We start from the raw sequence: 27,310 nt of genomic DNA on the forward strand, positions 1-27,310 counted from the left end.
TGTCGCTGTAATATTTCTCTGTCAGATACTGGTCAATCGATATTATTTGTAAGACTACTCTCTGGCTAAAGCAACAGGCAGAGAGGGTTTGGACGTTAAGAGTAAAGAACCTAATAAAGTCTCTCAGTTTTCACTTATCTCACAATGTCTTCTATCGGGTAATGTTTAGTAAATAATTAAACTAAGCATAAACTACGTTAAGCACACTTGAGGTAACTTAGCAACAAAACATGGTGCCAGAGTTTTACGTTTTTCACGCGTTCTTCGCTGTTTGAAGAGAGGGAAAGTTGAGCGATAGGCCTTGCACACCTCATTGTGTCCTTAAGCCTTGCCCGCCCAGATCTATAAAAAATGACGGATCACGTAAAATCACCACCGGAGCTTAAAATTCGAACTGGAAATGCCCAGCAGGCATGGCGGGTTTTCAAACAGAGGTTCGAATTATATGAAATGGCTACTGAATCTACGACTGCACGAACTGATAAGCAGAAACTCTCGCTGTTTTTAACTATTGCGGGTCAGGAAGCCATAGATATATATAACTCTTTCACGTTCGCAGCAGCTACGGATCGCACGTATGCTAATGTGGTTCAAAAGTTCGACGATTATTGTACCCCTAAAGGTAACGAAGCACATGATCGTTATGTTTTCCGTTGGCGCTTACAGAAGGATGGCGAACCGATAGAACAATATGTGAAATCTTTCGACGATAATGGGTTATCAGCAGCAAATCAAGACGTACATGCGATACACGCCAATTACGATAAGAAACGTGGCCGCAAAAAGCAGCAAGCAGCAAAGAATACACAACACCAAGCCCAAGGGAGACCGACTACAACGAGTACAGGAGGACAACCTCAAAGTAAAGGAATGATTAAAAACTGTTTCCGTTGTCTGGGTACCCACGAGAGGCGAAAATGTCCTGCGTATAATCAGGAGTGTTTACGCTGCCATGGGAGGAACCATTATGCAAAGGCTTGCAAAAGTTCAGCGTCTGGCCAAATACATGATGTACAAGCTGAGGAAGATGAAGATTTCTTCATAGGAGCGGCGGTCGCCGAACAAGACACCGCTACCTCAAATGCATCTTCCAACGATTGGGTTGAACCCCTCACGTTGAACAACAAGACGGTTCAATTCAAACTGGACACAGGTGCTCAAACTAACCTGTTCCCACTTGACATCTTTAATTGTTTAGAACCAAGGCCGGCAATACGTAGCAGTAAGACTAACCTGACTGCGTACGGTGGGTCGAACATACAGTCTTTTGGCTCGTTTGATGCAGAGGTTAACTTTAAAGGCCGCAGGTACCCCGCCAGTTTCGTCTTAGTCTCGGCGAACCTAGTACCGATTTTAGGCCTCAAGTCCTGCGAAGATTTGGGTTTTATTAAACGAGTACACACTGCTGAACTCCCTGCGTACAAAGTACAAGATAACTTTCGGGAAACCATCATAAAAGAATTTCCTACAGTTTTTACGGGGATTGGCTGCCTAAAAACGTCTTGTACTATCCAGCTTGCGAAAGACGCAGTACCCGTCGTTGTTCCCCCCCGTCGAGTTCCCTTTGCACTAAAAGAAGGCCTTATACAAGAACTTAACAGATTAGAGGCCCAAGGGATCATACGCAAAGTAGATGAACCAACCAGCTGGGTGAGTCCCCTTGTTATAATCGAGAAAAAGGTTGTGGCGGACTCCAGTGATGGACATGCAAAGAGTAGCACTAACGACGTTCCTAAACTTCGGCTGTGTCTGGACCCGCAGCCTTTAAACCAGAACATACGTAGGGAACATTATCAGATTCCTACTAAAGAGGAAATCGAAGCGGAATTAGCAGGCGCCAAATATTTTTCGAAGTTGGACGCTGCCTCTGGTTTTTATCAGATCCCGCTAGATGAAAACAGTCAGTTACTGACGACGTTCGACACACCGAATGGGCGCTACTGTTTCACACGTTTGCCTTTTGGAATCTCATCGGAACCTGAAATATTCTACAAGGTGTTCAGTCAAATCTTTGATGGAGTCAAGCAAGCAAGGCCCATCCATGATGACGTTCTAGTATGGGGTAAAACTCGGTGCCAGAGTTTTACGTTTTTCACGCGTTCTTCGCTGTTTGAAGAGAGGGAAAGTTGAGCGATAGGCCTTGCACACCTCATTGTGTCCTTAAGCCTTGCCCGCCCAGATCTATAAAAAATGACGGATCACGTAAAATCACCACCGGAGCTTAAAATTCGAACTGGAAATGCCCAGCAGGCATGGCGGGTTTTCAAACAGAGGTTCGAATTATATGAAATGGCTACTGAATCTACGACTGCACGAACTGATAAGCAGAAACTCTCGCTGTTTTTAACTATTGCGGGTCAGGAAGCCATAGATATATATAACTCTTTCACGTTCGCAGCAGCTACGGATCGCACGTATGCTAATGTGGTTCAAAAGTTCGACGATTATTGTACCCCTAAAGGTAACGAAGCACATGATCGTTATGTTTTCCGTTGGCGCTTACAGAAGGATGGCGAACCGATAGAACAATATGTGAAATCTTTCGACGATAATGGGTTATCAGCAGCAAATCAAGACGTACATGCGATACACGCCAATTACGATAAGAAACGTGGCCGCAAAAAGCAGCAAGCAGCAAAGAATACACAACACCAAGCCCAAGGGAGACCGACTACAACGAGTACAGGAGGACAACCTCAAAGTAAAGGAATGATTAAAAACTGTTTCCGTTGTCTGGGTACCCACGAGAGGCGAAAATGTCCTGCGTATAATCAGGAGTGTTTACGCTGCCATGGGAGGAACCATTATGCAAAGGCTTGCAAAAGTTCAGCGTCTGGCCAAATACATGATGTACAAGCTGAGGAAGATGAAGATTTCTTCATAGGACCGGCGGTCGCCGAACAAGACACCGCTACCTCAAATGCATCTTCCAACGATTGGGTTGAACCCCTCACGTTGAACAACAAGACGGTTCAATTCAAACTGGACACAGGTGCTCAAACTAACCTGTTCCCACTTGACATCTTTAATTGTTTAGAACCAAGGCCGGCAATACGTAGCAGTAAGACTAACCTGACTGCGTACGGTGGGTCGAACATACAGTCTTTTGGCTCGTTTGATGCAGAGGTTAACTTTAAAGGCCGCAGGTACCCCGCCAGTTTCGTCTTAGTCTCGGCGAACCTAGTACCGATTTTAGGCCTCAAGTCCTGCGAAGATTTGGGTTTTATTAAACGAGTACACACTGCTGAACTCCCTGCGTACAAAGTACAAGATAACTTTCGGGAAACCATCATAAAAGAATTTCCTACAGTTTTTACGGGGATTGGCTGCCTAAAAACGTCTTGTACTATCCAGCTTGCGAAAGACGCAGTACCCGTCGTTGTTCCCCCCCGTCGAGTTCCCTTTGCACTAAAAGAAGGCCTTATACAAGAACTTAACAGATTAGAGGCCCAAGGGATCATACGCAAAGTAGATGAACCAACCAGCTGGGTGAGTCCCCTTGTTATAATCGAGAAAAAGGTTGTGGCGGACTCCAGTGATGGACATGCAAAGAGTAGCACTAACGACGTTCCTAAACTTCGGCTGTGTCTGGACCCGCAGCCTTTAAACCAGAACATACGTAGGGAACATTATCAGATTCCTACTAAAGAGGAAATCGAAGCGGAATTAGCAGGCGCCAAATATTTTTCGAAGTTGGACGCTGCCTCTGGTTTTTATCAGATCCCGCTAGATGAAAACAGTCAGTTACTGACGACGTTCGACACACCGAATGGGCGCTACTGTTTCACACGTTTGCCTTTTGGAATCTCATCGGAACCTGAAATATTCTACAAGGTGTTCAGTCAAATCTTTGATGGAGTCAAGCAAGCAAGGCCCATCCATGATGACGTTCTAGTATGGGGTAAAACTCGGTGCCAGAGTTTTACGTTTTTCACGCGTTCTTCGCTGTTTGAAGAGAGGGAAAGTTGAGCGATAGGCCTTGCACACCTCATTGTGTCCTTAAGCCTTGCCCGCCCAGATCTATAAAAAATGACGGATCACGTAAAATCACCACCGGAGCTTAAAATTCGAACTGGAAATGCCCAGCAGGCATGGCGGGTTTTCAAACAGAGGTTCGAATTATATGAAATGGCTACTGAATCTACGACTGCACGAACTGATAAGCAGAAACTCTCGCTGTTTTTAACTATTGCGGGTCAGGAAGCCATAGATATATATAACTCTTTCACGTTCGCAGCAGCTACGGATCGCACATATGCTAATGTGGTTCAAAAGTTCGACGATTATTGTACCCCTAAAGGTAACGAAGCACATGATCGTTATGTTTTCCGTTGGCGCTTACAGAAGGATGGCGAACCGATAGAACAATATGTGAAATCTTTCGACGATAATGGGTTATCAGCAGCAAATCAAGACGTACATGCGATACACGCCAATTACGATAAGAAACGTGGCCGCAAAAAGCAGCAAGCAGCAAAGAATACACAACACCAAGCCCAAGGGAGACCGACTACAACGAGTACAGGAGGACAACCTCAAAGTAAAGGAATGATTAAAAACTGTTTCCGTTGTCTGGGTACCCACGAGAGGCGAAAATGTCCTGCGTATAATCAGGAGTGTTTACGCTGCCATGGGAGGAACCATTATGCAAAGGCTTGCAAAAGTTCAGCGTCTGGCCAAATACATGATGTACAAGCTGAGGAAGATGAAGATTTCTTCATAGGAGCGGCGGTCGCCGAACAAGACACCGCTACCTCAAATGCATCTTCCAACGATTGGGTTGAACCCCTCACGTTGAACAACAAGACGGTTCAATTCAAACTGGACACAGGTGCTCAAACTAACCTGTTCCCACTTGACATCTTTAATTGTTTAGAACCAAGGCCGGCAATACGTAGCAGTAAGACTAACCTGACTGCGTACGGTGGGTCGAACATACAGTCTTTTGGCTCGTTTGATGCAGAGGTTAACTTTAAAGGCCGCAGGTACCCCGCCAGTTTCGTCTTAGTCTCGGCGAACCTAGTACCGATTTTAGGCCTCAAGTCCTGCGAAGATTTGGGTTTTATTAAACGAGTACACACTGCAAACAGTGTTCTTTGTGCAAGAGCTAATTCGGGTTCTTTGCAAACACAAGTTGAAAATTGCTGCGTGGAATTAAAATCAGTTTCAAAAATACAGAACTGTGTTATATTTCTTTACGAATATTCGAAATGGTTTCTCGAGCAGAACAAAAGAAAATATATAAGCGCTTAGTAATGCGAAAAAAAAGAGCGGAAGGCAAGTTAAAATCGCAAGTTCAGAGTAAATCATTGAAACATGATAAAACTAACAAACTTAAGTGTAAACGGTACTATCTTAAAAACAAGGCGTTGTTTAAGAGAAATAGTGCACAAAACTATGTGGAGCGTAAATCTCTACTTGAGACAGGGAAAAAACCTATGAGAACTATGCCGCCAGGTGGAGACGATAATTTGCGCTCAAAAAATAGAAAACCAAATAAACGGGATAAATTTGTCTTTGCGAAAAGACTCCTTAATGCGGGGATTTTCAAGACGAAAAACAAGAAATTTATAGCCGAAAGTTACAAACGGTTTCTAGTCACACGTTTAACTGAAAGGCTGGCAGTATTGAAGTCTTTTGACGGTGAGACTAGTAAAAGATGCACCAAATTTGTCTCTTACAAGCTAAAATGCCAATTGTTAGCTGGTAAAATATTGCATTTGAAAAGGCAAATGTATTCGGCATACCACGCCCAACTATCAGGGATGGTTAGCGAATTTAAGGATTTTGTCAAAAAAATCAAAGAAATTGGGTCAGTCACTTGTGACAATTTGACGGAAGTTTTGGGTGGGAAAAGGCTTCACAGTAGCCTAAAAGAAACCTATTTTCATGAAATTACCTATTATGCAATTGGAAATAATGGCAGAATACTGAAAAATGACGAAGAGTCACGCTATACCAAAATTTGTCAATTGAATTCTGATGGTAGTGTACGAAAGGTTCTGAGAGACCGTGCTTCCAATTCGACTAAAGAACTGTTTGTTGATGAAATGGGAAATTTCGTTGAAATAAGAAACAATGACAAAACTCATGTCATTGAACGAGTCTTACAAATTAAAGAGTCGGGGGTTGTTACGAATCTTTTCAACGTTGTTGAGAATGAGGAGAAGAACCCCAAAGCAAATTTAGTGATCAACGAAGATGGGTTCATTGAAACCCAACCCAAAACAGTTTATTGGGAATGCAGTCATATTTGCAAAGTTAGAAATCAAGCCATTTCAAAAGTACTCGCTTTCGTAAACACAGTTGCGACTGCCAATGAAAAATCTTTGACTAAAATTTTTGAGTCAGATTTGGACCTTTGCGAATTAAGAAAACAATTTTGCGCAAAATCAAACGTGTCTATACCACCAGATGGGGACGAAATAGTCGTGAAAATAGTTCCGTTTCTAGGACACGCTGCTTACTGCGCTGATACCGAAGAGTGCCAAAGTCATTTGCGTTCTTTCGCTGAACTCGCTCCTCATTATTCGGGAATTAGAAGTATTCTGAATAATATTTATCGCGTCAAAGCGTTGCTCAACGCTTTAACTAAAATTTCAACTGAAATTGAACATGGTGATTACGAGTCTCTGACAAAAGTCATGGCGGAATTGAGAAAAATCCTTGTCACACGTGGAAAAAATTTGAATAAGGAACAAAACGATGCTCCTACAGGAAGCGTTAACGCTCCTCGGCCGAGTCTCGATGAAAGTGAAATCTTGAGTCTTTACGAGAATCAATTCGCTCGGGCAATGCTACATACCAACGAATTTCACGATACACCCTGCGACTACAACATGCAGTTTGGTACGGTTAAAGCTTTAAAGGGAAGAGTAATTTATCTTCCAATACCCGTGGAGAAAAATTTGAAGATGATTCCTAAGACGTTGCCCACAAATCACGAACTGCATATCTTGGTGAATGGCGTTCCCACTGCGGACAAAAAAGTTTGGTAGCAGGTTGTTTGCCTCGAAAAAGTGTTGAAAGCATTCAGTGTGCTAAAAAAAATTAATCCTTTTTACAAAGACATTGATATTTCGGCAATGAATCTGGATTATATTTGTGGGACGCAAAATGTTGATGGCGGAGAAAATTCATTGACTCCCGATGAATTACTGAGCGTGACAGATCCACTAACGCTGATCAACGATGGCTGTGATGCGGTGCCACGTGCTCCCGCTGCGCTTCCAATGGAAGCGGTGAATAGCGGTCACGACATGCAAGCTGGCCAAAACGCTTCAATTATGGGCGTGCAGGGTGAAAATCACTTGAACCTTGCAGCAGACGACGCCTACGCAATTTTAACGCAGCCCGATGCTTTGTTGCGAAAACTTTCCGAATACGAAGCCAATGATCTGTACGATCACTACTCTATTCATCCGGTGAACGTCCAACCACCGAAGGATTTATTGGGTACTTACCAAATGAAGCGCGTCGAAGCCGAGCCGGTTAGCACTTGGGACAAAAAACTGGAATACATGAGCTTCGTTCATTTGTTCCCTCGGGGTCGCTTTGGCAAGCACGATGATAGACCATTTGGAAAAATAACGGAAACCGAGTATCGTTTATCCCGTCTTTTGAACAAAATTCCAATTTTTAGACGAGATTACGCCTATTTGTTTCATTCTTATCAAGAATGCGAAATGAAAGCGATTTCTAGCAGTTTGAACTACGTTCTTCGTGTTAAAAAACCCATGCCAATTGGAGTTGGAACTTTGCTCAGTCGGGTTGAATCTGGCGATAAAGAACTTGAAAGTAATTTAGCTACTTTCTTGGGCCATATTCGAGGTACTAAGGACTACTGGTATAAAGTCCTTAGATCCGTTCTAGCGATGATTCGGGAATTTGGCCCTCCCATTCGGCCGAATATGATGACGTGGAACTGCACGATCACTTGAGAAAAGTGAATTCAGACGTTCCAGGAGTAGAGTCGATGACGGTGGCTGAATTGTTGAATTTCGATCCACTTAGCGTCAATTTGCACTTTCACAACAAAGTGCGGTCGCTGTTAAACAACTTTGTCTTGTGTAAGCAAAATCCAGTTCTTGGCATGATAGAACATCATTTTTGGTGGGTTGAATACCAATCTCGAGGTTTACCTCACTACCACAAGCTTTTGTGGGCCAAGGACGCTCCAAAGATTGGAACTTCTTCGGCCGAGACTATTTTGGATTACGTTCAAAAACACGTCACGTGTTCGATGCCAAGCGCATCGGTGAGTCCGGAGCTGCACCGGCTGGTAAAAAAAATTCAAACTCACAAATGCACCTCCAGTTGTTATAAGAAGGTGAAAAATTCTAAAAAGGGATCAAAAGTGTGTCTTTACGGTTTCCCTCAAAACGTAACAAACGTTTCCACTATGAATTCCGTCAGATCAGTTACTCGTCATCGTAAGATGAAAAAGGTGCAGAAACGACTGTACGACTTGCCGAGAAAATAGCACGAAGAGTTAATAAATGATTATAATCCCATGCTTCTTTTGGCTTTTAAAGCCAATATGGATTTGCAATTTGTCGCTGACAAATCGGAAATTGTGGCAAACTATGTCACTGCGTACGTGACAAAGGGAGACCGAGCTGACATGGACCAAACTTTTGCAGAGTTAGGGAATGAAAGTTTGTCCAACAAATTATTTGCCTATAGATTGAAATCTTTGACGTGCAAGCAAATAGGAATTTATGAAGCTCTTGATATGATGCTGGGCCAAGATCTTTACAACAAGTCCGACAGCACTAAATTTATAAACACTAACTTGAAAGAAAACCGATCGAGAATTTTGAAAGGTTACAAGGAACTCGCTCGTTTGAGGGAAACTGACCCCGAAAGCAAGGACACTTGCCAAAAAGGGTTCGTCGACGACAAGTATCCGAATCGTCCTGACAGCTTGGAAAATCTTAGTTTGCGGGAATTTGGTCAGTTTTACGATTACGCGAAGCACTCTGAAGGTGTCGAGAAAAATGCGAATGTAATCGAGTTGAAAAACAATCTGGGTTTCATGAGAAAGAGAATTAAGCCCTACATAGTGGAGCACTACATTCACGACCCGATAGAGGATAAAGAAAAGTATTGTCACGCTCTACTGATCCTCTTCAAACCTTGGCGTGACGAAATTGAACTATTAGGCGAGTTTGAAACTTACGCGGATGCTTTCGAAAACTCGCTTTCGGTGTTAAAAGATATTAGAGAATATCACGAGAAACTCTCGGTTTCCAAAGAAGTTGAAAAGAAACGCGAGGCTTCTAAAAAGGCGAAAGAGCCAGAAACCGTAATTTCGGAAGCAGAAAGTGACGACGATGAAAATGCGTTGCAAGGGAAGGAAATGGTTATTGAAGTTGAGAATGCGATGGCTGATGTAGAAGCTGCCATGGAAATGAATTTCGAGACTGATGTTGACAATGTGGCGTTACTAAACTCTGATCAAAAGAGAATTTATGATCACATAATGGATCACTTCTCCCAAGAGGGAGAAAAATCTGGAAACAAGTGCCTTTTTGTGTCGGGACCTGGTGGCACTGGCAAATCGTTTCTTATCGACACTCTCGCCAACGCCGTAAGGCGACGCTTTAAAATCCTGCTAGCGTGGCAATTGCCGCGCCAACGGGTTTGGCAGCGTTGAATGTTAATGGCGTAACATTACACAGATTACTAATGTTGCCCGTAGATCATGGGCGTATTGCCGAATACCATTCCCTAAGTTCTGACAATATGAGCATTATGAAAGAAACTTTTGAAAATTTAAAACTGTTAATTATTGATGAAATTTCCATGGTCTCGTCGGTGTTACTGACTCATGTTCACTTGAGGCTGAACGAATTTTGGGAAATGAACCAACCGTTTGGTGGGTTGTTTTTATCCTTGTTTTGGGAGACTTTTTCCAATTGCCTCCGGTTCAAGGAAATCCCGCGTTCATCAAAATCACTTCCGAAGAAGCCAGACTTAGATTCAATTGCATCGGAGGAAGTGATCTTTGGAAGTTTTTAAATACGATGAACTAACGCAAAATGTTAGACAAGCCAACGACCAAAGTTACAGCGACATTCTAAGCAGAGTTAGAATTGGAAATATTTCCGAAGCTGATGTTGCAACCTTAAAAAGTAGATTGGTTGCTGACGGACAACACATCGAGGTGGCTATGGACCTTTTCATAAAGCTGTCCAATGAAGGGTTTCACCCAATTTGTTTGATGCCTAAATTAGCCATGTGCGAAAAATTCAACTGTGAAATGCTGCGAAAAAACGGCGAGAAAGTTGAAGTCATTCCTTGCCAGGATAGACTCGCTGACTACGGCAAAAAAATGAATAAAAACATTCTCAGGAGACTGCAAAGGCTAGAAAACGAACCGTCCAAAACGGGTGGTTTGGAGAGCAAATTATTTCTGTGCGTTGGCTGCCACATAATGGTCAGAAGGAATATCAGTTTTGAAGAAGGCGTTGTAAATGGTACGATGGGTTTCGTAACTGGATTCAAGAAGGACGAACAAGGAAACGTTATTGGTATTTTTCTCAGAGTAGATCGCGAACCGGATAACGACGACGCTAACTCTGACTTTTTAGTTGAGAAAATTTGCGTAAAATTTTTGCTCATGGCAAACATTTACCTTAAGCGCTCGCAGTTTCCCGTCATCCTGGCGTACGCTATTACGATACACAAAAGCCAAGGAATGAGTTTAAAATGCGCCATTATGGATTTGGGTCCGAATTTATTTGGAACGGGCATGGCGAACGTCGCTTTATCGAGAGTGACGTCCTTAGCCGGACTCCATCTATTACAGTTCGATCCGACTAAAATTAAGGCGGATGGACGAGCCATAATGGAGTATAACAGGCTTCGCAAAAAATATAGGCCAGATCTGCCTGTTTTGGAAATAACGGAGTCGAAAGAAAGGCGCGGTGGGAAAAGAAGTGCGCCTACATTATCTAAAAGCCTTTTAGAAGGCGAGGAAGAGAGATGTGAAGAAACACCGAAGAAGAAAAGGAAAGCCCAACAGAGTTTGGATAGTTTTCCCTTGAAGGGTTTAGCTAACGATGATCAAGTAACGTGCTATTCTAATAGCGTTTTGCAACTGCTCTTATTAGTGCCGGAATTAAGAGAATTGGTTAAATCTTACAATAGATCGTTCGTTGAAAAACCAGTTTTACGTTGCCTCCATGACACGATAAACGACATCGAGAGTTCTCAAGGAACTTTCAGTCGTAAAGGGTTGGAACTGAGAATGGCTGTTGGAAATCATTTTACGCAAAACGATCAACAAGACGCCAGTGAATTTTTGATGGTGCTCTTGACGACACTAAGTCAAGAAATGGAAGCCGATTACTCTAAGGCTCTAAAAGATCTTTTTTGGTCAAAGTCGCGAAACGTTACCAAATGCCCCAAATGTCAAGTTGAACAAAATTCGGAAAATATTGTTGAAAGCAACATTTTCAATCTTCCACTAGAAAACCGAGATAAAATTGATTGGAAATCTCTAGAAAAAAGGATGAGATTAACAGAGATGCGGTGCGTATTTTGTAACAACCCAAAAATACAAGAGCGTGATGTATTGATATCCAGCGGGAAGTACGTATTTTTGTGTCTTCTCCGTGGCGATTACAAAGATGGTCGTCCAGTTAAGATTTCGACCAAAATATCAAGTTTTGAAAATCAAAATGTCACTTTGAGCAAGATGCTTTTTAAAACTAAAGGGGTGATTAATCACAAAGGTCAATCGTTGGCCGAGGGACATTATGTGAGCTTTGTGAGAAAAGACAACGGCTGGTACGAGGTCAGTGATGCAATGATCAGAAAAAGGGAGAGATTCGTCAGTAACTTGACTGACGTCACTGTTCTGCTCTTGGAAAGAGTCCAGACACATTAAAGGATCTAACGTGATTGAAGAATCCATATCAAATTTACCCCGGGTAAAGCTTAAAATTTCAATATTCGTACCAGAAAGGAGCATCATATCTGTCAAAGATATACTAATAGTTTCATATTCCCTTTAAAGTAATTTATGCTTGGGTAAGATTGGTGGCCCTAGAGCATGCACAGAAAAAACAACGTTTAGTTTCTAAACGTTTTCCTAAACGGGAAAATTCAACGCGTTTTTAAGCACGTGCCCAGCCTATATGCGTTTGGTGCTGAAATATTTACGTTTCAAATGCGTATAGATTGATAATGTTTATGTTTGAAACGCATCTTGTCTTCCAACGTTTAGGTTGTAAACGCATGTAGTTTCAAACGTTTAGGTTTTTAATACGTTCCACTTTTGTAAGTTGAGCTTTTAAACGCATACTTTTGGCAAACGTTTAGGTTATTAACGCATTCTTTTGTCAAACGTTTAGGTTTTGAACGCATTCTTTGTTCAAAAGGTTAGGTTTTGAACGCATTTAGTTTCAAATGCTTAGGTTTGAAACACGTTCCACTTTTGTAAGTTGAGCTTTTAAACGCATATTTTTGGCAAACGTTTAGGTTATTAACGCATTTTTTTGTCAAACGTTTAGGTTTTGAATGCATACTTTGGTCAAACGTTTAGGTTTTGAATGCATACTTTGGTCAAACGTTTAGGTTTTGAACGCATTTAGTATCAAATGCTTAGGTTTGAAACACGTTCCACTTTTGTAAGTTGAGCTTTTAAACGCATATTTTTGGCAAACGTTTAGGTTATTAACGCATTTTTTTGTCAAACGTTTAGGTTTTGAACGAATGTAGTTTAAAACGTTTAGGTTTTGCATACGAACAGGCGCGAAACGTTTAAGTTTCAAACACGTTGTTTCCCCAAATGTTTAGGTTCTAAGCATGCTAAAGTTTCAAATGTTTAGGTTTTTAGCATGTCAAAGTTTCAAATGTTTAGGTTTTAAGCATGTCAAAGTTTCAAATGTTTAGATTTCAAGCACGTAGACCTTCCAAATGGTATGGTTTTAAACGTGTGGTTCGGCCAACGCGTTTAGTATGAAAACGTATTGTGCTCCCATTTTAATCACGTCGAGGTTGATATGCTTAACGTAAATTAAAATCAAAGATGCATTTAAAGAATTGCTTGAATTTATTGGTTTTTCGACGACATTTTTTCATCAATCTTAAATTCTTCCACAAATTTTAAATATTTGGCGGATTTTTTAAATGATGATTTCTGTGAAAGGTCTTGCAAAACGTACTCTTGCAAGAACCCTAAAACTTGCGCAAATACAGTTGGATATGACAAATCCATAACATAGTAAAATGTTAAAAGATGATATATGCAGTTAACGAATGTCATTACCAATTCCATCTCTATGTTTCCATAGACAAGGAATACTTTAATGTTTTGATCATCTGTTAAAGCAACAAGTTGGGGTGCATTTTTCAGCGTTGCAGCTGGTGCTGTTGTCTAAAATATGAAAATGTTACTCACTAAAGAGCTTAGAAAATAACGAATATTTCAATTCGGAAGCATGCTTCCATCAATATTATTAAAGAAGATACGAGCAATAAAGTTTTCTTGATGGACACCACGCGTTAGGCTTCTCATCGAAGAGGACCACCTCTATTGGACGACTAGAATCACCTGACCGATCCGTTAAATAAATTTTGCGTTCTTGTCTCTGAGACTGCGCGATAGGTTTAACTCCCAAGAAAATTTAATTGGTCGTATCTTCTATAATACAATTGATAGATAATGGCCGAATGTTTTAAACAATAAAAAGGAAAATTATTCATTACTTTATGCACTTATTAATATTTCTTTCTTATAGGTTCAAATAATTAAGTCATAGATTGTAAAGGCTTGGGTTAATGCAGGAATATTAACTTAACACGGTTTGATAATACTAACATCTGAAACATTAATAATCGAGAATGGAGCCGATTTTCTCTTTTTAGTTTTATCGCTAGGCTTCTTTGAGCCTTTGGTTCGTGGTGTAGAGTTTATTTTACTTTCCAAGTAAAAAATCAGCGCCATTTCTCGGTTCTTTTCAGCATCATTATCCTAAGCAAATTAGATATTAAAAATTGATAAGTCATTAAATAATTTCCCAATTTTACCATTTCCAAATATTCCTCTAGAATGGCTGAGAGTTTTTGAAAGTTTTGGCAAAACGTGCTCTTTGAATTTTCAATATTTAGAAGTAAATCCATTTCAGCTTCAAGCTATGGTCAATGTATTTCACCAAGTAAATAGCGTTATTCATTTAAGCAATTAGGTTTTAAACCACTTACAAAGCGCACATCCTTGAAATGAGGGAATTTTTCAACAATGTCTTCAAATTTAATGGATTCTTTTTCAATCCAGTTTCGCCTCTTCGTGAATGTTTGGCGGGTTAGTTTGAGCAGCTTCGGAATATCCTTATCAATTTCGCTAAATTCTACTTGAATTTGAAGAATGGCATCCTCATACGACAACTCAGTTTCAGAAGTTTCGATTTCAACAGTGTAAGACGTTCCTTTGCCAGGAATTTTTGGACGTTTGCTGTATCCATGTTTGATCACCTCCGCACTTCTTTCTTCAAATCTCCTTTCTCTCATTTTTTCCAACATCCTAATATGCCTTATTTTTGTTGAGAGCTTGTTGATCAAAAACCTCTGAAAAAAGTATTAAAAAATATGATACTTCATGAAATAAAATACTATAATTTAAAAAAAAATGTTTTTACTGACCGCTGGCTCGTGACTGCTTTTATCAACGTGTATGCATGGATATTTTCGAAGCATCATATTGCCTATAAGTTCGTACTGATGTTTTGTTCTTATGTCAAATTTCCCGAGAAGCCCATACGCAAGTTCGTTGACGAGATCTTTAAAAACCCCCATAGGCTTTCCCTCTCTTAATCTTTTTTCAATGAAGTCTGAAAACTCTGGCAAGTGAAGAGGATCTTGCTCTTTTTGGATGGATGCAGTATTGTCAGCGATATCCTGTGATTAAAAATATTTTGCATGAAAAAAGGGGAAATAGAAAAATATAATGCCGCGAGCTTAGTTGTTCCCCCCGTTTTTGGTTTCCTCAAGTCTTAAATGGGTCTTTAATTATAAAGACGGTATGGCTAGATACTTATGAAACGTTTATTCAAATATAAACATTACCACGATCTTTATTTGATCTTCAGCAATTAATGAAATCGGAGATTCCTTTTCGACAGGTGCCATTATAGAGTATCCATCCTTGGGAACATCTAAATTGGATATATCAACCGAAACATCTTGAACAAAAAGAGTCTGCAATAATAGTATATGCAGGAGCAGATGACAAAGGAGTCTCGGACGCTAGCTTCCCCAATAAAGAGGGCAATGGCACCCGCGTACGTCACAGCTGTAGCGGTATCGTTTGCCATAGAGACGCTATCAGACATTATAGCAGACGATGTTTTTGGTGGACTATATCTGGCACCAAAGTCTGCTGGGAATTTTTTTTTGTAATAACGGACCATAGCCCACTCGATCACGCGCGTCACGACGCAAGCATAGCGCGAGCAGCTTGCGTCGTGACGCGCGTGATCGAGTGGGCTATGAACGGACTAACGGTGGATACTGAGGTTCGTCTTATCCGATCGCGACATAAATATACACAATATAATTACATTATTGAAACAGCTGTAACCGTTGGTATTAAGATAATAGAAACTACATTTTGTGACTTCAACCTACTAAATAGTCAAATTAAGTCCCAACTAGCAGAGAAACCCAGGTAAGCCAAGGCTTAATTAACAATCTGTACCCACTGGAATGATTGGGGTTGGGTTTTCAAAAGATAAAAGCAAGGTTTTAAAAGATGCCGAAACACAATGTTATATATGTGTTTTAGGGCCAAAATATTCCGTATTTCTTTTGAATTAATTGACTGCTACAAGAGGTTGGAAACGAAATCACTGTCTCTTACTTTTTGGGTTTTAAAAGATCGTGAGTGATTTCTTTTCCCAACCTCTTGTAGCTATCATTTAATTCAAGAAGAAATTTAGAAAAAATTGGCACTGAAACACATTTTAGTTTTTTAATAGTGTACATACGTTACTCGCTGGGTTTTTCATTATCAATTTTAGCCCCAAAAAAGATTAAAAAGCCGTTGAAATCCATTTTTAACTCTAATACTCGTTAAGCCTAGGCTAATTATAAGCAGACGATACGTATTTTAAAAAGAGTTTCCAGACGCGATTTCCCAGATCTCCTTTCGAGACTTTGCAGCCACGCTATTGGTTGGAAAATAAAGCTCAAATTTCCTACGAGTGGTGGCACTGGCGTAATGATTTTGGTTAATAACCGTGACGTTCGCGGATCCCATTGCCCTCTACATTATGGAAGCTAGCGTCCGAGACTCCTTTGTCATCTGCTCCTGGTATATGCGTTAATTTTAAAACAGAATAAATTAAACCCTTTTTCAACAATTCGCTTAAGTTTCTATACCTGAACATCAGAGGAAACCTGAACTTCTGAGGAATTAAATTGTTTCGGTGAGGGTTCAATTCCATTTGATTTGTAAATTTCATTTCCATTTAGAATCATAATAGTTTCACTGCTAAAATGTGACAAAATGTCCCAATCATCAACTTCTGTGCCATCGCTCTCTAAAACGGCTTTTACGCCATGTATTGGCGATAAACAGAGCTTTGCACACGCTAAAAATGAAAAAATCTATTAATTCAAGGAAGTAATTTTTTTATAAAGTCACTCGCCATATGATAGATAATATCATTAATGACAAGTCATAATCGATCAATTCACAAATAGCATTAATTGAGCTTTGGGAATCTCTACATTTAGAAAATTTTAAAGGAAAAATTTAAAACTGTAGTTACCAAGTTTAATGAAATTTTCGTAAGTATCCGTAACCACAGCTTTTCTGAGCTTACCGTTAGAGGTTGTTATTTTAAAAAGCATTATGGCATAATCTGTAACAGAAACAATTTATGTGAAACGATAGCTTTTTTAAGACAAAATTTATCATGGGAATCGCGTCTTATAATAATGCAAAAACAACTTGATTTTAGGGATTTTTTCTAGCTTATTTATTTAAACGAATTCCAAATTTGGGGTATTATAAAGCATAACATAAAATTTTCCCCCTCTTATATGAGCAATTTGAGGCCATTTAAATAAAAGCTCCTTAATTGGCATTAACAATCTTTTACCGCTTAAAGGTTTTTTCAAGACGTACCGATTTAAATGACCGTCAAAATGTTCTAATTCCGCTAAAAGACCAATAACGTAACATGAAAGGTTGATACAAACTACATTCATTACTATCATGAAGGTCGGACCTTCTTCTTCGGAATATTTTTGAAGTAGAACTGTATTTTTTTCGTACGAGTGTCCATTAATTCTAATAGCTGGGCTGACATGCATGGAATTGGTTTCAATAGCATTTTCATCAAATAAATATAATAACTGCTTAATATCCTTATCAATATCACAGACAAACCCCTCTTTAACTTCATCCAAATTTTTAATAAAGTTTTCATTTTTCCCTCCGCTTCCATTGCTTTGTTCTAAGCAGAGCCAGCGTTGATGCATTAAAGCCATTGTCTTCGGCACTGATTTAAAACATCTCCATTTCTTGTTTTTAAAATAAGAATGTTTACTTTCTTGCCTCATACAAGAATGATACCTTAACGGTCCATAATTTTTTAATTGTTCAGGAAAATGCAATAAATAGTGCATTTTTGGCGTTATAGGAACATTTGGATACAAAATTTTGAAGTTTTCATTGTGAGCAGCAATTAGACATTGGAGAGTCGTGGGTGACGTGCTGTTTGCGAGAGACGATAGACTGATTTGTGTTATTTGAGTCAAGCGCAAATAATTTTCCCAGTGTGGATTTGTTTTTGGAATGTCGTCGCCGATAAACAAGGGCATTAGAAATAGAAGAGTTTTCATCGCGGAAGCCGTCTGTTTAAGCTCGCCATTCAATTTCAAGTGCTTTGCTTCAATTAAAGAGGGTTTTGCTTCTAATTCTCTTTTCTGATAAGTAAAGGTCTGGATGGCATAATTAAGCTCACTTAGTGTCAACAGCTTTAGCTCGTAAATGAAATGGTGAAGCATGACCTTAGTTTCATATTTTACAACACCTTCAAGAAGAACGTGCATTGGGTCATGCAAAATATCTTTAGTGACTCTAAACTCCGGTAGTCCAGCAAAGGGACTCAATTTATTCACCCCCCACTGTTTAGACCAATATATTTTGGTTTTCTGGGAACATTCGGTTAGAGCATGCATGCGGTCGTCATGTTCTTTCTCATCTCGCAATGGGAAAACACCAGCATCGATACAGTCTCTTATATCGGGTTTTGTAATTTCACAAGTTCTACAAAATTTGTACGCGCTACCAACACCCTCTTTGAAACCACCTATTTCCTGCGCAGCTAGTGTATCTCCAATAATGTACGCCAATTTTCCTTTAATAATTTTTTCTACGCCATTAACTATGATTTTAACCCCAGAATTGAACAAAATCATATCTTTTTTAAAATCTTCAAGCAAAATGTCTAAACCAAATGCCTTAACATCTTTCTGTTTTGCTACCGCTAGTAATTGAATTGAAGTTAATTTTGATCTTAAAAATGGAGGAATGTTAAGGAGCTGCCAGTAAAATACCGTTACTTTATGTTTTTTCGCGTGTGCTCCTATGGGATTTGCAATTTCCAAATCATCGAAGTATAGTTGAAACAATAAAGTTTTTTGATCTGAAACAGGGCATTTTTGATTCATTACAATCCCACTAAATATATCTGACATGAAATCATTATCAGATTGGGTAAGGTGATTAGATAGAGTTCTTTCAATTTCTGGCATTGTTAGAAGGACTTTAACCGATGCAAGAAAAGGAACATAGTAAGCAATAGCTGGTTTCACATTATTAATATTGGCAGTGGGTTGCGAGAGGCTTGGCTTGTTGTAAGAACCAATTTTTAACGGAACCGGCGATATGTAATTCATCTCAGATTTAAAAAATTTATTCCTTTTATATGAACTCTCTAAGCCTTGAAACATAGTTCTTCCATTAATATCTATATCATTCGCTCTGTAAGTTTTTACAAGATCAGATGTAGTGGCCATAACATCGTTAATTACTTCGTCGGATAAACCATGTTTTTCTTTTAATTTCAAGATATAACTTGCTTCAATATATTGTTGCTTTGAAGGTTCGTTATACCTTCCATTAGGATTAGCTTCAATTAAAGGTTCATTATAATTTTCTATTTCTACATGTTGTTCTTAATTTGGGTGTTTTCTAAACTTGTGGCTTCGATATGAATTTCGATTTTTAAAAACTGTGCCGCATATATTACACCGGAACTGTAATTTAGCCGAGTGTTTGTGGTAACGAATAATATGTTTTAAAAGTACTCTCTCGTCCTTCGTGAAGAAACTACAGTATTGGCACACAATGAAGTCTTGCAGGTCCATTTAAACCATCCAAAATTATGGCTTTGAACCAATTTGTTTGCCTAAGTTAGAAATAAAATTAAAACTGATATTATTCTCGCTGTCACATTTCAAGGATATATTACTAATTTGCGTTTGGGGTTTGCTTCCCATATTTTATTTTGTTGTTATTAACTATTGCTGTCATTGCTAAAGATACGGTCATGTAAATGAATTAAATAATTTTCCCGAAATAAACTCGGGAACTACTTATAAAAGGCACTTGAACTTTTTTACTAGTTCAATGAAAGGGTTTTATTTGGTCTTATTCAACCCCTTCACGGTTCCTTTCTTCCCCGAGAAATCAAACCGCTACGAAAAATTTACCTATCACCAGGAGTTCATAATAACCCGAAGTACGAAACTGGTTAAAAAGCCCGTAACTTCAAAGTTTCGCCGTAAAGCTCACCGGATTCATACACCGCTTAACTCCCAAAGAAATAGTTACCCATTTTTTAGTACCCACGCGCATTAACATACAAACTTCCGGTTTAGCACTATTTTTATCTTGTGATTTTGGGAGCGAAAATGGCTCACGTCTGCTTCTGTCGGAACTGTGTAAATTAAGCCTTGGCTAAGAAGTTGGCTTTTAATCGGGGTTTCTAGTTTTCTACAAAACATTTAAACGATCGTCAATGATGTTTTGTTGTGATGTGTGTGAGTGAGAATTCCGTGGTTAAATTAAAACGGTTTGGACAAATTTATTCCCAGTATCTTTAATATAAGAATTGCAACGTGTTTCTACGTCCACCATATCGCCATTTTTCTTTTCGACGGAGATCCCAGCCAACGGAAGTTTTGGAACGAAAACCAAGGAGCATAGATACCACTACGATATATTGTAAGTTGTATGTCCATGAACAGGCTAATCTTTTCTATGCGCAACGACAGAATCTTGTTGTTCGCGATTTTAACCATTAGCTCTATGGCCAGTTTCATTCTCCCCCCGAAGGGGGGTTATTATGACATGGATTAACTAACGCTAGGGATTGTTCGTTCCCCCTAGAAGATAAAGTATACATGTTCCAAAAGCCCCCTAGCTGCAGCTACTATCCCTAACAGGAAGTTGGACCAAATTTCACGTGTCCTATGACGTCAAAAATTGAAATCCCGCCTAAAATTGGGCGCCGCCATCTTTAAAATACGTAAAAACTATTTATTTTGCCTAGAGATGGCACTATATCTACATCCGCTTTGGTCCAATAAATTGGGGGAATGAAGAGGGCAAACAAGGAATATTTCGGAACATGTAGTTGGCGATAGAAATACATGGGAAACACGGTTAGTGAACAATCCCTAGCGTTAGTTAATCCATGCTTTATTGAGCTTCCATAATTTTTAAAACAAGCCTATGACTAGGGAAAAGTGTTCAGCAAAGCTATGACGTTCATATGACGACTTAGCTCACCGGTTAAAATTTTCAACTATCCGCTCTGCTAAGATAAATGGTAATACAGTCAAACTGTTACCGCAAGATTGGAATTATTTTAGTTTTGAATAGAAAAACCTTTATGTTTTTAAAGTGGTACTTCACGATAACTAGTTTTTTTAAGTTATAATATATAAACCTCAATTCTAAAATCATAAGTCACACCAAAATTAACACTCAAACCAAGCCGTTTAATGAGCAACACTTACCTTAAAATTAGAATTGGAAATGTAGGTTTTATATATAGAAATACAGCATATCGTAATAATTGGAACCCAAATTTAAACCAAGTCCTATTATAAGCCTTACTAAAATAATAATATAAGAAAGTTTACTTACCAAATATCTGCGAACTCAGAATCTTGCTTTCTTTGATGAGAAAATTGTAGATTTCGTGAAGCAACTGCGAGTGAATGGACTCTAAAGCAGCGTTGTCAATGTTTTTAAGTCGAAAATCAATCAGTTCCCAGATAAAATTTTGGGGCGTGATAAATTTCCAGAATTTTTTAACGTTTATTTTTTAGTCTTCTCTCACTAAAATAGACAATTTTTTAGTCTTCTCCCACTAAAATAGACTATTCTAGTTTCCGAAAATCCATGGAAAGGCAACAAAAAAATTTAAAAAATAAATAAAACGATTGGCGGCTGGCTCACTTTCCCTTTTGGCTTTTTTAATATGCGTGGAGACTTTTTGAATAAACAAGATGGCCTTTCTTAAATTTTACCGGAATTAAAATTCCGTGTAAAATGTTAGTGCCGCATAGTGCCATGGTTTTCGTAATAGAACTAGCCTCTGTTATTGAGAAAGAGGGGTGGCGTCGAGGGGGCCGTCGCTCCTTCAAATCTCGTACAACTGGGTTTTTAAATCACTCAAATCACATAGATCACTTCCCAAATCTTGAAAATCACTAAAATCGCTATGAAATCAATCAAATCCTTCAAACCGTTGATAAATCAGTGAAATCGCTAGTAAATCATTCAAATCAGTGAAATCAATCGTAAATCATTCAAATCAGTGAAATCAATCGTAAATCATTCAAATCAGTGAAATCAATCGTAAATCAGTCAAATCACTATACAAAGCAGTCAAATCAAGAAATCATCAAATCATTAAAATCACTATCAAATCACTCGAATCACTACCAAATCACTCAAATCACTACCAAATCATTCAAATCACTACCAAATCATTCAAATCACTACCAAATCATTCAAATCACTACCAAATCAACGCCAAATCACTCTAATCACTAGCAAATCATTCGAATCACTAGCAAATCACTCGAATCGCTACCAAATCATTCAAATCGCATCAAATCATTGAAATCCTCGACAAATCATTCAAATCGCATCAAATCATTGAAATCCTCGACTAATCATTCAAATCGCATCAAATTATTAAAATCCTCGACAAATCATTTAAATCACTACCAAATCATTCAAATCACTACCAAATCATTCAAATCACTACCAAATCATTCAAATCACACCAAATAATTCAAATCCTCGACAAATCATTCAAATCCTCGTTAAGTCACCAGTCATTCAAATCGTACAAATCGTTCAAATCATTTCCAAATTCTTCAAATCACATAAATCGAATCGAAATCATCGTAAAATCGTGAAAATCACTCCCAAATCATTCAAATCGGCTCCAAATCAGCAAATCAGTCAAATAATTCTTAAATCTTTGAAATCATCAAAATCGAGAAAGATTTCAAATCTCGTACGCTCTCATGAGTAATGACGGCCCCCTCGGGTGGCGTCCTTTACGATTCCGCAGTATACTGTATGACCTAAACGCTGAGGATGGTGGGAGGACTTCAGTGCCGTAAGTGTGGTACAGAGGCAACGTTAATACGATATAGGATGGGGTTGCCACTTCATCCCTCACTACTTCTAGTTTAAATACTGAAATATTAATTTTCCCGTCCTTATTGAAAATTCCTCAAATTCGACTGGTTTTTACAAAAAGTACTTTTATGCTTCAAGTTTATAAAACAGGTCGAAAAACCATCGAAAAGAGATGTATTCCTCACATTGGCAACACTGCCCGAAATTTCTGCCGAACGGCTTTACTGCATGAGAAGGGGTTAAAACTGATTCACCGAAACACACGATTTATTTTTCTTCCTTATGCGCTCGCGTTAATCACATGACGTCACTATGTTTATATCGTATACACTTAGAGACTGTTTTGAACACGTTTAAACCCTGGCGTTTCGGTTTATGCCCACTTTACTATATGTTTAGATTTTAAACGTGTTTTCAAAGACTTTCACTGCGTTGATGTGTTTAGTTTTCATATGTTTAGCTATTAAACCCATTAGTACTAGTTGGTGTTTAGTTTTCGCACGTCAAATCTAGGGGTTTTGATTTTCAGCATGTTTAAATCAAATGATGTGCTCAAAACCTATACGTTGTTTTTTCTGTGTGTGTAAGGTTTACAATGGTTTGAGATTAATTTTGATGTTGCCCAGACTATAATAACCGTGAATGGGAGAGGAGGGAGGATTGTAGGGCCATGCTATTGTTATGAAAAAAGGCGATGTTTCTTGCATTAATTTGTAAATTTTCTAGTGAAGGGTTTTTAATACTCTGTATTAGTCTTGCCCCAATGGTATTTTATGTAAAAACAAGTTAAAAACGTAGCCCCTGTTGGTAATGCTATGTGATTAAATATAATTCTTTAATAAGCTGGTGATACTATTGAGACAAACTCATATTATTAGTTAACATTGAACAGATTTTTAGGACTGAGATTTAGACACTCGTATCCAAATTTTAAATAAATACTGATTAAACTTAATATATTCGAAGAGTTTTCTAAATATCAGTTTCGCATCTTCCATTTTTTTCTCTTTTAAGCGCGCTATATTTTTTTACATTAAGACGCCCATAAATTTTTTGCATTAACAATTTCAAACCGTTCAAAATAATCCACGAGATTTTATAAACTAAATTAATTTAATCTAATATTATACTGTTTTAATTTAAACCCCCCTGTAGCGAAGATTTTGTGTTTAAATATTATTTATTAATATAACCTTTTCTTTGTATAACTTATCATTAATGTGTACCCGACCCAATCTAATACCACTTACAAAAATCCATTTTTAAACTATTTAATGGCCATATGAACTAATTAATTTGTCCCACTAACTAATATCCTACTATTGTTGGAGAATTTGTTTTTATAAAGTTTGAGAATTATTTCCCCAATTGCGTTTACCAATATATATATATATTACATTACCCTTGTAAATAAAATAACTAAACCATTTTCTTTTTACAATTAATATTCCAGGAAGTTTTGCATATTCTCTATGTGTTTCTCACCAGCTGGAGTAGTCTGAGTGACGGGTGCCATTGAGTAAAACCAACAGAGGTAGAATTTGCAAAACTTCTCGAATAGCTTTTTTTTCTTCAAAATTTAATAACCTTTTCATTGTCCCTTTGGTAACCCACGCGCAAAACAATAATTCTCATGTTCTAGCAGCACTGTTTCTAAACTTAAAGCTAAGAGTTGCCTAACAAAATTTAAAAAAATTGACCCTCAAAATCTATTTTTAAATGAACATATAATAGCCAGTAAATAGTAAAGTTTTCTTTCGCCTCTTCCCCCTCCGCCCCTTTACATAACTAATATAACGAAGAACAAAATTATTTCGACATAAATGCTACAAGCAGTGCATATTTTCAAGTTTGAAACATGCAATTTAAAGACTATTTTCGTACAATTATAAGCGTATTGTATCAACACGTGCCAGCTGCTAAGCTTCAACAGAAAGATAATTCATCATAGCCTTTACCAGTATAATAAAAGGTTAAAACTACACAGCTAAAAAATATGATCATCATCATTATAAAAAACAACACCACAAGGCTTCGATAGACAGATCAAGAAATATAAATATTCAACTTCTATGCCGAAACAACAGACACTTTAGACTGGCGTGTTCAAAGAATGAGAGAGACTTTGGATTAAAAAAACCAAGGATTTCAAAGAAATAACCTTCGTATTGGTTGAGCGAGTGTCTATAGAACGTCAAGCTGTACCAAGGCCAAACAATACATGTCAATTATTTGGTTTCCCTGCATAGTTATATAACGGCTTGGCAAGCCTTGCCTTCAAGTTCATCAACACAATAGAAGTTCATAACAGATATGAATTCGCTAAAAAAACTTTTTTGAACAAAAGTTGCTTCAACGTTATTAAAATTTAGAACTGCAATGGTTTGTTACTAAAATTATGTACTTTACTATGTTGGGAGTTTGGGCGCACTCCTGTAAGCCAAGCTTCTGGGCGACAAAGTTTTGAGGGAATAAGGGACTTGTCAGCATGCCTACCCTACAGGAACTGACTACCCCGTGTCCGCGGGTGGTGAAATACCCCAAATCCCCCTCCTTCACCACCCGATTAAACCTCAAGTACTTCACTCGTAACTCTAAAAAACCCAACTGTGATTAACCGCATAATCATCTTGGACTCCATCGAAACGCCTTATGAACGTTATTTTACGGACGTTTACCAAACAAAACAAGCTCGATGAAATTAGTAAAATAAAGCTGCCAATTAATGACTTTAAGCAGTAATGCTATCTGAGTTCAAAAGTAAAAAATATATAAAAAAAATAAAATGGACTGGAGATGTCGCTAACGAAACAAAATCACGCGCGATGGAGCTAGTAAAAAGCTACCGATTAATGACATTAACCACTAACGCCATCTTAGTTCAATAGTGAAACACAAGGCTCCTCATTAACTGTGAACTAAACTGCAGACTCTACATCAATAAAACAAAACCAAGCGCGATGGAACCAGTAAAAAAAGCTACCAATTAATGACATTAACCACTAACGCCATCTCAGTTCAATAGTATTAAATATAGAAAAAAAAATCAACTGGATTGAAGATGTCACTAACGAAATACAACGCGCTTCATTAACTCTCTGAGCTAAACTGCAGATTCTACACCAACAAATCACTACCCTTTTTAAAAAGCATCTTTTAGTATATTAGCAGTATTTTAACAAACTCCCCCTTCCCTTTTTTATACCCAAAATAATTTAACATTAAAACCCATGCTTACTATTTTTCTGGCTATTATATATTCTCAATTTTACAGTCCTAGAATTAAATGTGTATAAATATTTTTTCATCATTGAATTATTCACTTGAGAGATTAACAAAATGATTATTGGTGCTCTAACGTTAATGTTGAACTTTTCACACTTTTTAAGTCCAACCTTCACGTATGACTGTCTTTGAACATTTTTTTTTAATCCCTCTCATGTATTCATAGTGAAACTTACATTTTAGATTCAGTTAAAATTAATTATAGTTATTCATAGCTTTTCCCTGTTAAGGTCTATTTTTTGCCAGCCAGGACGCAATCACTAATTATTCTCAAAAGCCTTTCTGGTGTCAAAAATAATTTTCCTTCTAAAGCTACGAATGAAACCCTTTAAAATAAACGCAACTATTAGCTTTGAACGTGAAAAACCAAATTTTTATTTACTGGAAAATAATTATAATGAATACCATAAATAAATAACAACCAGGGAAATTCAATTCCAAATTGCGTGCTATAAATAAACGTAGCAATTATCAATCCAAATGTGTTTTTAAAATAAATCTTTAGCACATTCCAATAAAATAATCATGCGTGTTTAAACCTTGACAAAAAGTTTAACCAAAATATTCTTAAAGCAATTTATTGTTTTAATGACTTTTAAGTAATTACTGAACAGCCATAACTTTAAAAAATTACAATTTATATTTTAACTATTATATAAAATAAATAATATTATTAACCCTAACTTTTGTCATCAATAAACTACTGTAACTCTCATTTGACTTTATTTATCAAAGGTAAAATAGTTACCATTAGTTTCATAAATACTAGTAAATAATTTGTTGGTCCTGGTATTTCCTATATTCAATGATAAATCTAAGCACAGTTCCATTGCCAGACTACCCTAGTATGGTGGCTAATCATTTATCATCTATCCCAATGGCTAAATCCAATTAAGATTGTACTTAAGGACATAGCTAAAAATAAAATATGCCAAACTAAAACACTATACAGAAGAGAAAATCTTTTTAAGACGCGCCAAAGGAGGGGCCCTTTGCATTAAAACTGAATGGCTAAATGTATTCCTGTTATTGTATATCAAATTATTATGAAATTGCCATCTTTTCCAAAATACTACAAAATATTATTAGGCGCTACACCTAGCTGGCGGCCTTATCAGCGCCCCTCCCCATCATATTCCAAATTTAACCTGCGGAACCGCCGTCATGGCACACGGGATCGGCCAGCGGGTCCGACAAATGCCACTTGAGCAGGTGACTGAAGCTGGACACCGTCAGCGGCGAGCCCAGTCAGGAGGTGGTCGGTGACAGGGAAGGATTAAGGCAGCAGAAGACTCGAGGGGACGGGGGGGGGGGTTCTCTCCAAGCACAACAGTG

The 27,310-nt window shown here is 38.2% G+C and overlaps 4 protein-coding genes across 4 annotated transcripts; 2 read left to right on the forward strand and 2 right to left on the reverse strand.

The window, feature by feature from the left end:
- Positions 1-351: 351 nt before the first annotated feature.
- On the forward strand, positions 352-2,130 carry LOC149594082 (uncharacterized). The gene is made up of 2 exons (XM_089861626.1): positions 352-1,650; positions 1,762-2,130. Exons 1-2 carry the CDS (start codon positions 352-354, stop codon positions 2,128-2,130), a joined length of 1,668 nt encoding a protein of 555 aa, XP_089717752.1.
- Positions 2,131-2,190: 60 nt separating this feature from the next.
- Positions 2,191-3,969, forward strand: LOC149594083 (uncharacterized). Its single transcript, XM_089861627.1, has 2 exons — positions 2,191-3,489; positions 3,601-3,969. Exons 1-2 carry the CDS (start codon positions 2,191-2,193, stop codon positions 3,967-3,969), a joined length of 1,668 nt encoding a protein of 555 aa, XP_089717753.1.
- A 9,781-nt stretch (positions 3,970-13,750) lies between these two features.
- LOC149594084 (uncharacterized) lies at positions 13,751-15,174 on the reverse strand. The gene is made up of 5 exons (XM_089861612.1): positions 15,076-15,174; positions 14,653-14,907; positions 14,215-14,577; positions 14,041-14,145; positions 13,751-13,984 (listed from the first exon to the last, which is right to left on the reverse strand). The coding sequence occupies exons 1-5, from the start codon at positions 15,136-15,138 to the stop codon at positions 13,808-13,810; spliced, it is 963 nt and encodes a 320-aa protein (XP_089717738.1). The 5' UTR covers positions 15,139-15,174; the 3' UTR covers positions 13,751-13,807.
- A 1,821-nt stretch (positions 15,175-16,995) lies between these two features.
- Positions 16,996-24,206, reverse strand: LOC149594085 (uncharacterized). Its single transcript, XM_089861628.1, has 4 exons — positions 24,176-24,206; positions 22,625-22,747; positions 21,176-21,256; positions 16,996-19,151 (listed from the first exon to the last, which is right to left on the reverse strand). The coding sequence occupies exons 1-4, from the start codon at positions 24,204-24,206 to the stop codon at positions 16,996-16,998; spliced, it is 2,391 nt and encodes a 796-aa protein (XP_089717754.1).
- Between the last annotated feature and the right edge of the window lie 3,104 nt (positions 24,207-27,310).

The sequence above is a fragment of the Phalangium opilio genome, unplaced genomic scaffold, assembly GCF_054372755.1.
Source record: "Phalangium opilio isolate 3A_F unplaced genomic scaffold, DU_Popi_V2 ptg000391l_1, whole genome shotgun sequence".
Lineage (NCBI taxonomy): Eukaryota > Metazoa > Arthropoda > Arachnida > Opiliones > Phalangiidae > Phalangium > Phalangium opilio.

What these genes read in the sequence shown, in the direction of transcription:
- LOC149594085 (XM_089861628.1), bottom strand. Translation starts at nt 24,206, where the DNA reads ATGGCACCCGTCACTCAGACTACTCCAGCTG. An exon ending in CTCAGCGTTTAGGTCATACA is followed by an intron (nt 21,257 to 22,624) that starts GTATACTGCGGA and finishes ACGCTGCTTTAG; the next exon opens with AGTCCATTCACTCGCAGTTG. An exon ending in TCTGAGTTCGCAGATATTTG is followed by an intron (nt 19,152 to 21,175) that starts GTAAGTAAACTT and finishes CTTTAATTGAAG; the next exon opens with CTAATCCTAATGGAAGGTAT.
- LOC149594083 (XM_089861627.1), top strand. Translation starts at nt 2,191, where the DNA reads ATGACGGATCACGTAAAATCACCACCGGAGCTTAAAATTCGAACTGGA. An exon ending in TAGATGAACCAACCAGCTGG is followed by an intron (nt 3,490 to 3,600) that starts GTGAGTCCCCTT and finishes CTGGACCCGCAG; the next exon opens with CCTTTAAACCAGAACATACG.
- LOC149594082 (XM_089861626.1), top strand. Translation starts at nt 352, where the DNA reads ATGACGGATCACGTAAAATCACCACCGGAGCTTAAAATTCGAACTGGA. An exon ending in TAGATGAACCAACCAGCTGG is followed by an intron (nt 1,651 to 1,761) that starts GTGAGTCCCCTT and finishes CTGGACCCGCAG; the next exon opens with CCTTTAAACCAGAACATACG.
- LOC149594084 (XM_089861612.1), bottom strand. Translation starts at nt 15,138, where the DNA reads ATGGCACCTGTCGAAAAGGAATCTCCGATTTCATTAATTGCTGAAGAT. An exon ending in AAGATCAAATAAAGATCGTG is followed by an intron (nt 14,908 to 15,075) that starts GTAATGTTTATA and finishes TTTTAATCACAG; the next exon opens with GATATCGCTGACAATACTGC. An exon ending in TAGAGGAATATTTGGAAATG is followed by an intron (nt 13,985 to 14,040) that starts GTAAAATTGGGA and finishes TAATTTGCTTAG; the next exon opens with GATAATGATGCTGAAAAGAA.